Raw genomic sequence first — 16,982 nt, 5'->3', positions numbered from 1 at the left:
GGGGTGGGGACAGGGGTGGGGAGGAGGCATTCTGGGGAGGGGGGAGCCCAGTGGGGGGCGGAGAGAGGGTGGGGAGGAGGTGTGACAGGGAGGTGTGACATGTGGAGGGAGGCAGGTCCGTGGAGCTCCTCTCCGCAGGATCCAGGGCACTCGTGTAGGGCTGCACGGCCTACACGAGCGCCTTTGCATAAAGTGAAGTGAGTAGCCCCATTGCGGGGCTACTTACCTTAGCTGGGAGAAAGGGATGAAAGTCCGCTTCTCCTGAGGTGCCTCCCACAGTAGCTCGGGATGTGCAGGATCTGGTGGCAGCCCTTCTCGGTGTTGCCGAGCCTGGGTGGCCCAGGCAGCTCAGGATTGGGCTGCCTGGGAGCAATCCTAACCAACTTCCCAGCACTGACCTATCCGCAATGCAGCCTCAAGTTTAGGTAACAAACATGCCTATACCTTGAGGAGGCCCCCTTGACTGCCTCCCCACAGCAGGATGCAGTGCACACCACATTGGCACAGCTATGTCAGTGCTGCAAAGTGGTTAGGATTGTGCACTCATTCATCGAGCCCCTAGTGAGCCACCATGCATGTTGCATTTGTTTTGGTGGGACTCAAATTCTACACACTCTCCCTACTTCATGCACCATATACATTACCTTTAAAAAAATCACGCTTTTTCCATCTGTTTTGCCAAATCCTAATCCACTGGGCCTTGTAAACCAATCCAATCAATCAGAGTTGCCAATAAGCCAAGTTACTATCCAAAGTCAGGTTCCAGGTAGGTCAGTCCAATCAGTCAAGGTATCCAAATCAAAGTCCAAAGCCAAAGTCCAGTCACAATCCAGTCTGATTCCCAATTCCATAAACCAAGTCAGTCAGCCAGTCTCCTCTCCTACCTCCAACCTGCACTTCTTCAAAACCCACCAAACCCTTTCTGCCTCAGGTGCTCCCTATATACCTGAGGATCTCCTTATGATCTAGTGGCTGCAGCTGTGCAGCACACCTCCAGCTACCACCTGGGCTTTAATCCTGCATTTACTCAGAGCAAGGGGCACTGTGGACACCACACCCTATCTCCTCGGTAATATCTTCCGCAATTCCAATACACCATCCTAAAAACAAATCTTAAATGGCTTTGAAAAAAAACAAAAAACATTTAGGGGGACAGAGTAGGACATATGCAACTTCACAGTATGATTGCACAGGTCTGCAGTTTCTTTATGTTCTTCATTCATTTCTGCTGATATGGAAGCGTGCGGCAAAGCAAATGATTTTTATCCTTTGCGCAAAACAGAGGGTTATTTTTACTGCTGTACTCACACTGTTTGGATCCAATCATAATTCTATTGATCTTTCTGCCCGTCTATACAGCTATATCACCAACATGCACATACACATTTAAAAATATGTTCCAAACTGAGGGCCCAATCCTATCCAATTTTCCTGTACTAGTAAAACTGTGCCCATGGGGCATGTATGGTGGTGAGGTGGCAGTCTCAGAGGCCTCTTCAACATATGGGGACATTTGTTCCCTTACCTTGGGGCTGCATTACAGCTACACAGGTTCTGGAAAATTGGATAGGATTGGGCCCTAAAGCTGCAGTCCTATACACACTTACCTGAGAGTAAGCTCCACTGAATACAATGGGACTTACTTATGAATAAACATTTATAGATTGATGTGGCCTTTGTGCCAAAAAGTTTGGAGATGGCTGCTGTAAAATGAAGGATTCTGTAGTCAGAAAGGGCACAGTGACCAGCAACTAAAATATCAGAAGAAATCTGTGAATGTGTATTTGTTGCATAAAGATTCAAATGTTCTTTATGTCTCAGTATTGAGAGAATTGCTTCAAGCTGGCATCACAGTGGCCACTTACACCTTGGAAATGACACAGGATTTATGGTGTGATTGAAGGTAGATGTCGGTACCGTAGCCGTTGGTACCGCTTCACTCATCCAAATGTTTTGCTCCACTCAACTTCCTTAGTTGATAGGGGACCCTAGATTCACCTGGACATTCTAGCCAAAAAATTCAATGGTAACCTTAGGTCCAGGCCTTATCAACTTGCCAATTGCATGGAGGTATCCTTGCTCATTCCAATCTCCAAAAAGGGAGGATTTCTAGTGCTGGGAAGGATTTCCAGCCACCTTGAGTGCCTTTGACTGTAGTAGAAAGGTGGGGTATAAATTCAATAAATAAATAAATAAATAAATAAATAAATAAATAAATAAATTTCTAGTGCTAGTTAGAGATCAATGACTGTAGCAGCTCAGCACAATTATCTCACCAGTAGAGATGTTAGGCACCCTGATAAATTATGCTAGTCTTATCAAAACTCTTTTTGCTTCCCTCAAGATTCCTCAAATAGTTGTCCTGGGCCAGGTGTACAGGAGTCATGGAAGATATTGCAAGGAGATAGGATGTGACGTTGGCAGTGGCCCTTTGCTCTGGTGAATCTGGGGAACATAGGGTTAAGGCCTGGGCTTTCAGCAGAGGGTGTGCTGCACAGCTGCAGCCACTAGAGACAGCCAGGTCATTACAGGGATGAAAGCAGCAGCACCTGGAGCAGTGAGAGTTTGTAGTTGAAGAGAGAGTGGAGGAGGGAAGAGGAGACTTGCTGGCACACTGACTGATGGACTGGAGGATGGACAATGAACTGGCACACTGCCTGATAGACTAACAAATGAACTAAACAAACAGAGAATGTTGAGTGGTGGAGAGCTGAAGTGGTGGTGCTGCTGTACCTGAAAGAAGTGCTGTTTGGAGAACGAGGAGGAGGGATCCTGCAGCCTTATAGGCTAGTCACCTTCCTGCTGGAGCTTGGGTTCAGCAGTAGGTGTCTATGCTGTGACAGCTAGCTGTGCTTGAGCTGGAGGAGGGGCTAATTAGCATGAAACAGGCATTAAGTTCTCCAGGCAAAGGCTAGGATAGGAATGTGGCAAAATGGCAGGAACCAAATCTGCCTTATGAATTTGCACTACATGACATTCATTACAACTTTAGTACCAAGTCATGATGGAGGGAGTCAGAACACTCAATGTGCTGGAGTTGCTAGTGTATTGGACTGTGGTTTGTGAGACTTGTAGTTAAATTCCCCCCCTTTTGTCAATTGGATGATCTTATGCCTGTTGCTGTCTTCCAGATTCACTAACCCCCCCCCCCCCCAAGATTGTTCTGAAGTTAAAATGGGAAGGGAAAGCTACAAACAGAATAGATAAATTTACAGGAAAGGTAACTTCCTTTCAGCAAAGAGTAATTATTCTGGCAACGTGGGAAAGTCCAGTCTTCTATGTATGCTTAATAACAGATTCGAAACAGAGCTATCCGAACTGCAATTTTACTAGCTGGATGGTGTGATTGGCTTAAACTTTGTGGGGAGCTGCATCAGTATCTCATTTGAATTGATGAGCCAAACAGTCTTTAGTTGTCAAACAGCATCCGCAAATGTATTCTGCAATGGATGACTATCTTGTCAAGAGGCAGTTCTTTTGGCTAAGTCCTCAAGATTCTTATAAAGCATCTGAAGATTAAAATAAATATAGTCTTATCATTCATGTTTCAACACTCACTGCTTTTACCATAAGCTTCTTCTGAACGAAGAACCAGAAGAGCTCATTTGACTGACATTATGCAAAACACACTCCCCCCACAATATATTTGCTGTTTGTACATCAGAAGACAGCAATTATTGTAGTTTTAAGCAACTGCAACCCAGAGTGAAAGCATTTCACTGCATTAAAATTTATTAAAATGCAAACATTACATTCAACATATTAATTAGGACTATTTCCCATGCATTGACATTGACAGCAGGAAATGGATCTCCACAACTGCTCTGCAGAGATATGTTCACTGGTCTTATTTGCTCTTTGATTACTAGCATACTCATAGTGCTCTTCATTTAGGTCTTGATTCATTAACAAAGGTCTTAAATTGGCATTATGGAAATTTTGTTGTATGTCAGTTACACAGCTATCAGGCCAAGCATTATGGAAGGGAAATGAAAATATATTGTTGTATCCTGACTGGCATGAGAAGTTAAAGTGGCAATCCTTCATACACCTACCTGGAAGTAAGTCCCATTGACTATAGTGTGATTTATGTCTGAGTAGATGTGCCAAGAATTGGGCTGTTAGTTAAAATCCCAGCTGCATATCAAAAATCAAGTAAAGAAACACTTAAAAAAAGTTATTTAAATGGATTTATGCAAATTCCTGTTTTACAAATCAGAGTAATATAATAGTTTACTAGAATTAACCAACACTGCACTCCTAAGCAAGCTTATTCATAAGTAAGTCACAACTTACAAGTGTTAAGTAGATTTAGGGCCTAATCCTATCTAACTTTCCAGCACTGGTGCAACCTCAATGCAGCCCCAAGATAAGGCAACAAATGTTCCCATACCTTGAGGAGGCCTCTGACTGCCTCCCCACCACAGGATTCAGTTCATGCCCCATTGGCACAGCTGCAGTGGCCCTGGATAGAATTGGGCCCTTGAGAGTGCAATCCTAACCCCTTATGTCAGTGCTTTCCAGCACTGGCATAGTGGTGCCAATGGGATGTGTGCTGCATTCTGCAGTTGGGTGTCACTCATGGAGGCCACCTCAAAGTTAGGGAATGTTTGTTCCCTTACCTCAGAGCTGCATTGCCCTTAAGTCAGTGCTGGAAAGCACTGACATAAGGGGTTAGGATTGCCCCCTAACTCTCTAGTACAGTAATTGAATTTAGGCTTGTAGCCTAAAGTCTTGGCACAGCAAATATAGATTTAGATTGCCCTTCTTGTATGTATTTTGTCACTACCAGGACATGTGTTATGAGGGGTGGCAGGTGAGGAAGAACCACCTCATCAGAATCCTTCAAAAAGTAAAACTGCCATGGCTGTGAGTTCACTAGCAATCATAACCCATATGCTCTAACCACTGTTCAGAGCGTGTGGGTTATGAGTTCTTGCGCATCTCATACGGTGACAGCAATGGTGGTGCTTTTCAAAGGACTCAGGTGGGGCAGTTCTGCCTCACTTGCTGCCACCACAAAGCATGGCCTTGAGTCCCACACTTTACTGCTCCTGCTTTTTTTAAAAAAATCTGTTTTCTGTTCAAAGTCATAAGGTAAGGTTATGTGACCATGTCAGGAGGGCAGATTTGCTGTGTCAATTTATCTATCAGGCACAATCCATTGGGAGGTTCTGCTGTGCAGTTCCCTCTGAAATGAATACCACATACTCTTTTCCAAGACATGCTTATTGATTATGATTTCAAGGCACACTAGGCAATAATGTAATATATTTTTACCCATGAGAATAACATTGGGTATTGATACATGGTTAAGATGGTTTATCTCCAAAAAGATGATCAAGTATACACTAATAACGTATTCCAGTTGTCTGGGCAAACAACATTGTCAATATTATGTGTTTTCATTGTTATTGCTGAATTCCATCCTGGATTTTGGAATAAATCATGAGATCTGTACACCAAAGCACCTAGTTATTTACTCTGCCATATTGCTTAGACTGGTCCTTTTATTTCCCTTTTAGAAACAATTAGGAGCTGAAATGTCTGTTCCAGGACAAAGTCAAGTAACATGAGAAAACTGCTACAATACTGAGCAGGGAGCTTGGAGTAAGAAATTCTGTGAATGGGTACATGGATCAGGTAGAACTGCAAACAGAAATGTTAAAAGCAACATTGACAAGATAGTAAAGACTTCAATGGGAAGCTTGGTAGGCTCTAGTCAGGATCCCCCATCTTTCCCATGAGATCAATGGGCTTTCTACTGTGAAGAAAAAGGCTATTCTAGTTTGAATGTTTTATTAATAAAAATGTACCAATTTCAACAAAGCAGTTTACATAGTAAAATAAATAAATAATTCCTTGTTCCCAAAGAGTTAACAATTTAAATAAAAGAAGAGACACCAGCAAACATCCACTGGAAAAGATGCTATGCTGGAGTGAAGAGGGACAGTTGCTCTTCCCCCAAGCTTGACCAGATTGTTGTTCTCCTCTCTTGGTTTCTCATGAGGTGCTCTCCCTCTCACTCACACACACACCCTACACCCTTATGCAGTTCTGCATTGTGATTTTATGGCGACAACTGCTTAGTTGTACCTCTGTATATGGTCTTGTGAGTTTTTATCCACAGTCTTTGTGCAAACGGCATTTTGCTATAGTTGTGTTATAAGAACTGGAACGGGCTCCACCCAGGAACATTCAGTGCCCATAGAACTTTGCTCCAGGAGATAGGACAGCAAGAGCCACAGAATGCCATTTGCACAAAGGCTAGGCAAACACACATAAGAAAATCAACAGAGGCACAACCCAGCCATATTAGACATTTTTTCCATCCAAAAAACATTTATGTTTGGAGCCAGATCAAAGTGTTTTTGCAAGGCAATTGTTGTCATGCATGTATTTCTATACTGTGCTATGGCAACACTCCTGCTTTGGGCATAATGCTGTGTCCTTTGATTTGTTAGGATCACCTTAGACACTGTTTATGGCATGGTCTTCTGTTTCCATCAGTAGCTGAAGAGACATTTTGGGAAGAAGAGTTGCTTTTTTTCTCATTTTCTTATACCAAGCCTACTGCTGGGGTGTGGTTATGAAGTACACCATATATTGGATGGGTAACTCAGTACACCAGCTGACTCTGTGAATCAGAGGTATGTAATGTTGGCCAAGTTGATAATATGCAGTAACCATTTCAGAGACGAAAAGTGGCTACAGTGGTATTCTACACCTTTTCATCTTCCAGTAGTGCCGGGATGCTACTAAGAATATATGAATTGCCTTTTATGAGGTTGTCAAGAATTTCTATAGTCCAGCAGCCTATTTCCAACAATGGTTGGCCAGATGCTTCCAGAAAGCTGCAGTACTAGCACTTTCTAATTGATTCTGCAGTTTTGGCAACCAATAAGAAATACATTAAGCTAACTGCAGAACCGCCACTACTACCCAACAACCACAGATGCTCCAGCATAAAGCTTCAAAAGAATAATGCTTATGAAAACAATCTAAATTTCATGTAATTTTCTAGGACCTGCCACAAACTCCCAGTTCTATGAGGAACAGCTGCATCATCAAGAGCTTTTTTCATGCTCCAAACTAAAAATCTGCCTCACTAACCCAGAATCATCCATTTGTTTCTGCAGAGCTCTAGTACCTTCACCAGACTCTCCCATGCCTGCCCTTCCACAGACATTTATACTGAGCATCAGGGCCTAACTGCACATTATAGAAGATATATGGATGCTGTTGACCTGTGTTCTTTTTCTTCCCTCTCTGAACGTGATAAAAGAAACATGATGCAATGGCACCACATAAAGTGTTTCTTTGCAAGTGGCAGTCAAACTGGCAAGGAAATGTTAGACATGATGAGATCACATCATATGTTTCTTTAACAAAAATTATGCAGAAGCTTTGGGAGACAATGGTTGGCGGTAGCAGCCATGTGTCCCTCAGTAACATTTAGGCTACAATCCTAGACACTTTCCTGGGTGTGAGCCCCACTGAATACAATGGGACTTACTTCCATGTAGACATGCATAGAATTGTTCTGTTTGACATGCACAGTAGGGACCTAAATATTAGCAACAAGCATGAGAGATGCAGACATCTTTGTCACCTTCTAATCTTGCAAGAATATGTTTCATGAACTTGCTGTGATGCATTTAGTAATAAAAATTATAAACAGGCTTCCATATCAAATGCTCTAAACTTCAACTATATTGAGATCCAATCAATTACCATGATGGGAATAAGCGTCAAAATCTTCTTTTGCATTCCCAAAAGATATGGAATGACCTATTCGCTTTTGTGCATTAACATGTGTAGTAGTTTTTTTTTGCAAGAACAAACATAAATGCCTTTTATAAGGCTCAATAATGAAAGCTTCTCAGTTTCTAAATTGGTTGACTATTTTGAATTTTATAGTGGTTCTATAAGGTTGCAATCCTATACTGGGAGCAAATTCCATTGAACTCAATGGGACATTTCTAAGTAGATATGCATTGGATTGCGCTCTAGCAGTTGGCCCTTTAGCTATAGTTAGGCAAGTGACAAAGCTAATTGTGAAGTACTTAATAACACCTTATTCTTTCAATGGACAATTTAAAAACGAACTCCCCATGGACCTTTAATAGCTGAGAGGTAAATCTTGTTATGTCACCAGGTGCTCAGTGAAAACAATTTAGCAATCAAGTCCTACTACTTCAGCTTGTTTTGTCTGTGAATTTGACTGAGATGTCCTTTTGCCCAGAAAAGTGTTTTTGCCCCCCAAAGGAGTGTTTTTGTTGTTTATTTTTGGGAATGGGGGGGGGCAATTTTGTGACTCATCCAACAGCAAAATTGTTGAATGAATCAATGAAGCACTTCTTGTAACAATTTCACTGCGGAAAGCCTCACATGAATTACAGTGCAATCCAAGGCACTCAGGAGTAAGTCCCACTGTGTGCTCAAGGGGCTTACTCCCAAGGGAGTGTGGATAGGATTGAAGCCTTGGGGCCCAATCTCAGGCGTGTCTACTCAGGAGTAAGTGCCATTCTAGTCAATGGGGCTTACTCCCAGGAAAGTGTGGCTCGGAGCGCAGCCTCAGACAGCAGCCCTCTGCACACGTGCTGGGGGAGTGGAAGCGACTACTCCTGGTCTCAGTGGGCTTTACTCCCGAGTAAACAGGCAGCCTGAACCCCCTGCTTGCCAGGCAATGCAGCCAACTGGAAGTCCTTTAAAACGCAGCTGATTCCACTCAGGAAGAAAGAAGGTCGCAGAGCTGCAGCGCAGCCCCACGCACGCCTCCTCCAGCCGCCTTCCAGGCCCCGCCCCTCCTCCGCTTCCACACCCCGACGTTCAGAACGAGGGGGCGGGGCTGTGACGCCCCCTTGCCGGTGATTGGCTTACGGGGGGAGGGGGGAAAGAGGTGGCCGCCGTGCATGTCGGGAAAGAATCCTGTCGCGTAAACACCGAAAAAATAAAGGAGGGGTGGGTTGGCCTGCCTGCCGCGCTCGTTCGCTGACCGGCAGGATGTGCGGGGCCCCAAACCCTTCCTCGGCCGGGGGTGGCAATGGGGATTTAGACTATGTGGAGAAGCTCCGTCGCCTTCAGGTGCAGATCAGAGACAGGTGAGATGGTGGTGCTGCCGAGCGTCCCCCCCTCCGGGGAAAATGGTAGGGCTGGCCTTAACGGTTTCCTCTCTCCCCTCCTTTTAACTGTACCTCTAGGGGCGGAGCTTCCCGTTGCTACGCGACGATCTCTGGGGGCGGGGCTTGTCATTCCCGTTGCTAGGCGACGAGTTAGGGCAGGGTAAGCAATAGCACTCAGCGGGGGGGGAATCACCACGAAGGGAGGAGTAGCAGCAGACCGAACAGAGCTCTCAGGAAGTGTCTCCCGCGCAGCATGTGAAATGGAACAGTCCGCTTGGGCAGTTCTGCACCTGCCACCACCACACTCTGCAGCGTGTCTGCAGGTTCCAGAGAGAAGCCCGTGAAGTAGGAAGCGGTGGACTGATTTGGGGACTTGCAGGACTGTACCATGTTAGCCTTTGGGGGGTGAGCATGTTTTGAAAAGCCTGCCATGTGAAAATCTTCTTGCGTGTAGGAAATTTGGGTTTCTCTCTGATGCTCTGCTTGGCAGCAACATGCAAGGCGTCTTTCACATGGTGCAAAAATATGGCCCCCCAGCTACAAAAGCCACCCGCAATCTTGGCACCTGCATTTGAATGAGTCAGCCCACTCATCATTATCACCCTCATCATCATCATATGAATCTATATGACTTTTCAACAAAACAAATTCACAAAGTGGTTTACAGAGGAAAAAAAAACAACACAAGTAAACTAAATAGTCCTCTGCCCCCAAAGGGCTCCCAATCTATCATGTGTTCTCTAGCAAAGGTGTAGGCAAATTCACATGTCTATCAGAGGCTATTGGTCATGATGGAACTTCTCTCCTCCGAGGCAGTTTGTTCTGATTCTGGTGACAAGTGATGGGAGAAGGTTTTGAGGTTGGATTAACTAAGCCATTTCTGCCCAGCAGGGATCAAATGTGCACACCTGTGGGCTGGGCACAAATGGGTTAAAGGATCCAGTATGGCAAATTTTATGTTCAGAACTGGACCGTGGCTCTGATGGACACATTATTGTAAATATGGACATACAGTGATCCTCTTCATTCACTACACTTTCTCCCCCCCCAAAAAATTTATCTGGTGTGCTGGTTGATACTACTGAGAAATTGTGTAACTTTATCCAGGTTCCGGATACATGAGAATTTAAGTATAGGCAACTTTTAATATGTATGTTTACAGTTTGCCCAGTATTACTTGTAAAAATGTTTGTATGCATTCAGACTACTTTGTGTTTTGGCATATTCTAGGAGGCTGAAACTCATGCTAGCACTCATGTTTATTGTTGTTGTTGTTGTTATTATTAACAACAATATTTATATACTGCTTTTCAACAAAAAGTTCACAAAGTTACAGAGAAAAAAGTACCAATACTATTTTGATGTGGACGAGTTGGTATATCTTGGCTGCATAACTTTTAAAGGATCAAGTTAGATGCGACCTGTTAGGTGATGGATGGACTTTTAAAAATTATGAAACTGTTTGTTATTACTAATACTTATAAAAGCTAGATGAACCCTCTTTTTCATTTTCAATGAAATCTGCATTTGATACAAATATCAGCAAATACCTACAATTATAATCTTGTAAAATGGAGTCAATTACCCTCTTTTTAACACAATATCAAATAACAAACATGAGTTAAATGCTGTTGTCTAGATAACAGACTGTAGAAAACAAAGTTCCACTTTTTGAGGTAAAACAGAAATGATGTCCTGTACTGTATTTATTAGGTATTTGATATTGTAGGGTGAGAACTGACAAAGTTATTGCAGATGTTGAGATCCCATCTGTGACTCCAGGAGATGCCATCCTGCATCTCATCACTGTAATGTAATGAGCCACCCTGGATAAGTTTGAGTTTTTAATTGTTTAAGTTCTGCAGCCCTTACATTCAGGGTTGCCAACTCTGACTGAAAATATTCCTGGAGACTTTTCTTTTTCAAAAATATAATGTTAGACATTTCTGGAGGCCTTGTTGAAATTCCAGGTTTGCAGTCACTTGGATATTGATGCTGATTTTCTGGAGACTCCAGAAAATCATACTTGCATTTTGAATATGCGACTCTATTACCCTTGTGCATTTACTTTTCATCTTATGAAATACACTTCTAGTCACATCCAAGAGGTCTTCTGAGATCTTTCAGCTGATGGTTCTGCATTGTGAATGCCGAACCTGCCAATAAGGAAAGCCCCTCTGTAGTTAGTTTTTGAAAGTCCATCTGCTTTACTGATCTGACCAAGTGGTTACATTGCTCCTCCTGATTTTAGTCATCTCTCTTTCTTCTCCAGGAAGACATTAATGAATTTGAATCTCCCAGTGCCTTTTGGGGCCACACCACACAGCCATTCTGACAAATTCCATTAGCACATCTTTACAGTTAGCTTGGTCTGTCTCAAGATGTCTAGCACTTGGATGTATGGTGGAGGAAAATTTGAACATATAAATATGGCGTGAAAAAATGTTCTGAAATGTCTTCCATGTGGTGGTATTTTTTTAAAAAATCAATTAGAAAACAAGCATAGCAAATAACCTCGAAAGAGATTCACTTCATTCTGTCACTGCAATAACTATGAAAATGGTAAATGCATATTGACTCTGACTGAATTTATTAACAGGGTCAAATAGGCACTATGAATGGGAGATAAAGTAGGTAGGATGCTCATAAGGCAAATTAAAATGCTTTCATTGAAGAAATGTAATAATGTAATTTCTTGCATATTACTTGAAGATGGAAATGTCTCTCTTGAGCCAAGAGAGATCCACTACCAGTTTAAAAATTGTGTATGCCTGTATTTTTTGTGACTGATAGGCTGAGACAAGCCACTACTATGCCAGTAGGCATTGTTCCAGGTCTGATGCTGGTAGAATGAATCCCAACGTTATGCATGGCCAACAGCAGAATCAACAACGCAGTAATAGCTGCAGGAATACAAACAAATGTAACAACGGACACTGACCCAGTGTCCATGGCAATTTTTCTGCTACTCAGTAAGAACAGTGTTGATGTGCAATGGCAATGTCCCCAAGTTGTCCAACTGCAGAAGGTACCAGTTCATACCAATCAATTGAGGCACAAACAACTCAATGACACCGCTCAACTAAGAATGCTTCCCCATTCCCTGCACAATCAGGCTGTCTCTGTGAGTTGTCAGGTTAGCGTTTAACATGAGAACAAGGTAGAGGTCACATACACAGGAAACTTGAGATAATGTAGTATGATATCCAGTCAGTATGAGCACTTCTGCAACAGGAGGCAGTGCCACAGCTTCGCCGCTGGATGGGAAGGAGTGGATCTGGTGGCAGTGGCACATGCTGGATCCTATCCTGCCCATTTCAAACCTCTCTGGCCCTTTTTCTCTCCACGGTCAGATGCCACCAAAAGAGGTCTTCTTGGAAGACCCATAGTGGGCTCCAGGACTTATGCAGTAGTAATTGTAAATATTTTATACTTCCCATTTGCCCTTGGATTATCTCCCACTGCTGGTTACAGTGTGCACATTTTTGGTGCAGCTGCATTGGCGCTGCTGTGGGGGATAGGATTGGGGCCTTTGTCAAAATCACTCAAATCTTTTTCACTGTGCAGGAGCCATGTGAGGTGCAGTAGTCTCCAGAAGACAGATCATTCAACTGATGCATGCCTTGTTTCTGGTAGTGTTTGTGAATAACTGTACAATGTTCAGTATGCAAATGTAAGACCGAATCACAGAGTTTACCTGTTCAGTGGTTTGAAAACTTCTAGCTGGGTCAGTTCACATTTATGATCTTGATTCCCAAACAAGCTCTTTAATTACTCAGTCTGATGAGACAGCATCCCCTGTTCTATTGTAGGGATAGCATCAAAGACATGTGCCATTTCTACCTTCTTGGGGTTTAATATTGGTTTAAAAGCTGTTTGGAATAGGGAATTGAATTTGGACAGTCCACTTAAAGATTGGAATGGTATTGGGAGCAAACAATCCTTTTAAATTTCAGCTCTTATTAGGGAATATGCTTTTAAATTGAGCATTCGTATTTATACTCCTTTAAATGAAGTTGTATTCAAAATCTCAGCAATGCTGACACGTATGATCGGGCTGCCTGTCTAAGTATGTAAAATGCTTGTTTTGTTTTTGCTGTTGTATTTATTTTTGAGAAATGAATGAAATACACACACACACACACACGCATATATATATATATATATATATATATATATATATATATATATATATATATATATATATATATAGCAAAAAGAGTCTTCTTCTTTAGATTTCTCAGTCTCCAGCTGTTCCCCAAGAGTGTAAAATGGGTTGGCAGCTTCTGTGTGAAACATCAAATGTTTCTCACTGATTTGGAAACTGCTGGAATTACCTTGCTGCTAAACTTAATCAAATGACATTACAGTTTGGGTGATGTATTGCAAAACAGACAAACCTTGGCTAAAACATATATGAAAAGAAAGTCTGCTTCATATCTGCACGCGTCCTACTCTGGTGAATTCTATTTGTTGTAATGCTTCTGTTGCTCTTTTCTGCTTACAATAAATGGGGAAGTTCTTTCATGTGTTCTTTCATTCCATGCTGTTTGGAGTTCATAGCTTAGCAAGGGGAAGGGGAATACAATACAAGTAGTGAGGTGAAAAGTATGGTTTTGTGAAAGTGTGACAGTCTGATGATACAGTGTTAGGTCTGCCATGGGTGACTGGTCCTCCTTCAGAGATGAGTCCTACCCTCAAGCTCTGACTTTCATTTGTCTAGACTAGAGGAACGCTTTGTGAATAAACACATTACATGTGGGGGAAAAAAATGCTTCCATCAAAAGTGCTTATCAAAAATATTTGTAGGAAAGCATCCATAATTTATAGCAAATCTACAGGGAGGAGTGGTGTAATCACTAGTTTGTTTGGGCCATGTTACAGATCAAAGACTTTGAACAGGATTTGAACTCTAAAATACACCAGGGGAGGTACAGAAGAACAGTTAGGGTAACACCTTACTTTTTGTATTAGCCATGCATGGCAGTTCTAACGTGGCCTTTCTTCTCTTATAAAAATCTTACTTTTCACATGAATATTTTTTTGCTTGCTATTGGGGTGTGCATGTTCATCAGAGAGAGCAAATGGAGAATAGAGTGGGGTGCATGATGTTTGAACACTTTTAGGCTTTAAAGAAAGAGGTTGGAAGACCTGATCATGGAACTCATGCACAACAAAGGCAAGACCCATGTTGGGTACAGAACAGGTCCATCCTCCACCTTATCATTCATGACCTGTTGTTGCTATTAATGGAAGTGTCATAGAGTACTGATTATTACTTTAAATTGCAGGTGGAGAACCAGTGGCTTTTTTTCCAGTGAAATGGAGACAGGGACTAGGAAATTCTAGAGAGATAGAAGAAAGGGATGGATTAGTAGTAGTGACAAGAGTTGTGGCAAAATTAGGGATAGAATGATGAATGGGTAGACCTTTTAGTGAACCAGGGTGCATTTTATAAAAGGGGAGCTGAGTAGAGAAATGGTGACTTACTCAAGGCCACATGAAGACCTTGGGCTAGAAACTGAGTTTCAATCTACAACTATTCCAAGTTCACAGGACAAAGCTGTGGTAATCTATACAGGTTGGGCATCTCTGAAGTCTGAGGGACCAGAAGTGTTTTGGGTATTGGATTTTTTCAAATTTCAAAATACTTCCATATACATAATGAGAGATCTTGAGGATGGGACCCAGGTTTTAGCACATAATTCATTTATGTGTCATATACCCCTTATGCACATAGCCTGAAGATAATTTTAAACAATATTTTAAATAATTTTGTGCATGAACCAAGGTTTGTGCATGCAACGCAGTTTGTGATTTTTATTTCTTTAGGAAAACAGTAAAAACAAAAGTTATGTTGGCGCTAAAAAATGTTCTGTATTTTGGAATATTCTTTATTTCAGAATTCCAGATTAAGGATACTCAACCTGCAGTTCAGGAAAACTATATGTTAAAATAAATTTATTCTCTGAGGTGCCATAACTCTATTGTGTTTGAGCAGCAGATCAATGCAGCTGTCTCTCTGGAAAGCCAAAGCTGGTTCACACTTTCTTTTTTTCACTCTGCCCTTGCAGAAATGTGTGGGCAAATCAACATTATCACCATTGCAGTTTAAGCAACTCCCATGTATTTTTGCCAGGGTTGTTACTGCATTAATATTCTGATGCATATTGGGGGCTGTGAGTGTGGATAAATGAATGACTTCAGTCCTATAGACACTAACCAGGGAGTAAGTTCCATTGAAGTCAGTGGGACTTACTTCTGAGTAGGCATGTCCAGGATTGTGGTGTCAGTCAGGGCCATCTAGGAAGTTACTAATTAAGCACACTATAACCTGCTGAAATAGAAGTGGTACATTGGGGATAAATATAGATAATACCAGGTATGTTGAATGGAGGAGGAGGAGGATTGGAGTAAATAAGTGGCCCATGGGAAAGATGGCAAAACTGGGAAGCTGACTGGGGTTTTAAAGCAGGGTGTGGTGGCAAGTAGGCAAGTCCCTCCTCTCCCAGTGCAGACTTCTTTCTGTGGGCATGGATGACATGCCCATTCTCATAAACTGAAACTCAGTGTCCCATGAGGCACTGAAGCCAAACAAAGCTGCCAGGAACAAACCAAACAAAGAAGGGCACCACAGCCACTGTGGTTGTATGTTCTTTTTAATTATACAACACGCCACCTTCATCTGTGTGTGCACAGGCTAGAAATAGACTCACTTCTTGAAAGTTCCTTATGAACATATTGAGGTTATTAGTGCTCGGTTTTAGAAGATTCTAGATGGAATGGAACCTAGTATGCACAATGTTGTTGCACAGGCCCAGTGGACAGAACCTTCTCCATTATGATAGTGGCAACCAACATGCATAATAATGCCTCCTTGAATCTCCTTCAGTGTGGGAGAAAGTTGGCATAAAAATCCTATAAATAGGATGTGTGAAATGACCTTTGTTGATCAGTTATCATGGTCTGAGCATTTATGATGTGTAAGAGATGATCACTTACTCTGTTTAGCATTTCTAAACCTAAGTACAGTGCACATGTAATCAGGTGGGACCCAATGTCAATAGTGTATAGTCGGATGGCTGAAGTTCATTTGTGTATTTTGTCTGGTTCCCTGTCTTTCTAACAGGTAGCAGGATAGTATTTCTTCTCTTTTCCCCACATGAACCTGTATCTAGATGCTAAGATGACCCCATGTCATTGCAAGTGCTTACAGGGAGCAGTCCCCAGAGGGGGGACATGATTGAGACATACAAAATTATGCAGGGGATGGACAGAGTGAATAGAGAGATGCTCTTTACACTCTCGCATAACACCAGAACCAGGGGACATTCGCTAAAATTGAGTGTTGGGAGAGTTAGAACAGACAAAAGAAAATATTTCTTTACTCATCGTGTGGTTGGTCTGTGGAACTCCTTACCACAGGATGTGGTGATGGCGTCTGGCCTGGGTGCCTTTAAAAGGGGATTGGACAAGTTTCTGGAGGAAAAATCCATTACCGGTTACAAGCCATGAGGTGTATGTGCAACCCCTGATTTTAGAAATGGGCTATGTCAGATGCAAGGGAGGGCACCAGGATGAGGTCTCTTGTTATCTGGTGTGCTCCCTGGGGCATTTGGTGGGCCACTGTGAGATACAGGAAGCTGGACTAGATGGGCCTATGGCCTGATCCAGTGGGGCTGTTCTTATGTTCAGTATTTCCCAGTGAGAGGCAAAAGAATTAAAATTAACCAGCACCTCAGGCTAGATAAGCCTAGATAAGATTCTGGCCTAGATAAGATTCTAAAGTGTTTTGATTTAAAAAGGTATGACTTTGGTAGCAGAAAATTAAGGCCATTTTAATTTCTAACTCGTGAA

General features: G+C 42.3%; 1 protein-coding gene across 1 annotated transcript in view; it reads left to right on the top strand.

The window, feature by feature from the left end:
- The first annotated feature begins 8,934 nt into the window (after nucleotides 1-8,934).
- The window catches only part of KIZ (kizuna centrosomal protein), an 87,118-nt gene continuing 79,070 nt past the window's right edge, over nucleotides 8,935-16,982 (top strand). Inside the window, exon 1 of the mRNA XM_066625164.1 lies at nucleotides 8,935-9,104. Within this exon, the coding sequence (XP_066481261.1) occupies nucleotides 9,007-9,104 (98 nt within the window). The 5' untranslated portion in view covers nucleotides 8,935-9,006. The remainder of the gene's footprint in view (nucleotides 9,105-16,982) is intronic.

The sequence above is a fragment of the Tiliqua scincoides genome, chromosome 4 (assembly GCF_035046505.1).
Source record: "Tiliqua scincoides isolate rTilSci1 chromosome 4, rTilSci1.hap2, whole genome shotgun sequence".
Taxonomy (NCBI): domain Eukaryota; kingdom Metazoa; phylum Chordata; class Lepidosauria; order Squamata; family Scincidae; genus Tiliqua; species Tiliqua scincoides.
Note: the sequence above shows the minus strand (reverse complement) of the source record. Positions and strands in the feature narration are given on the sequence as shown.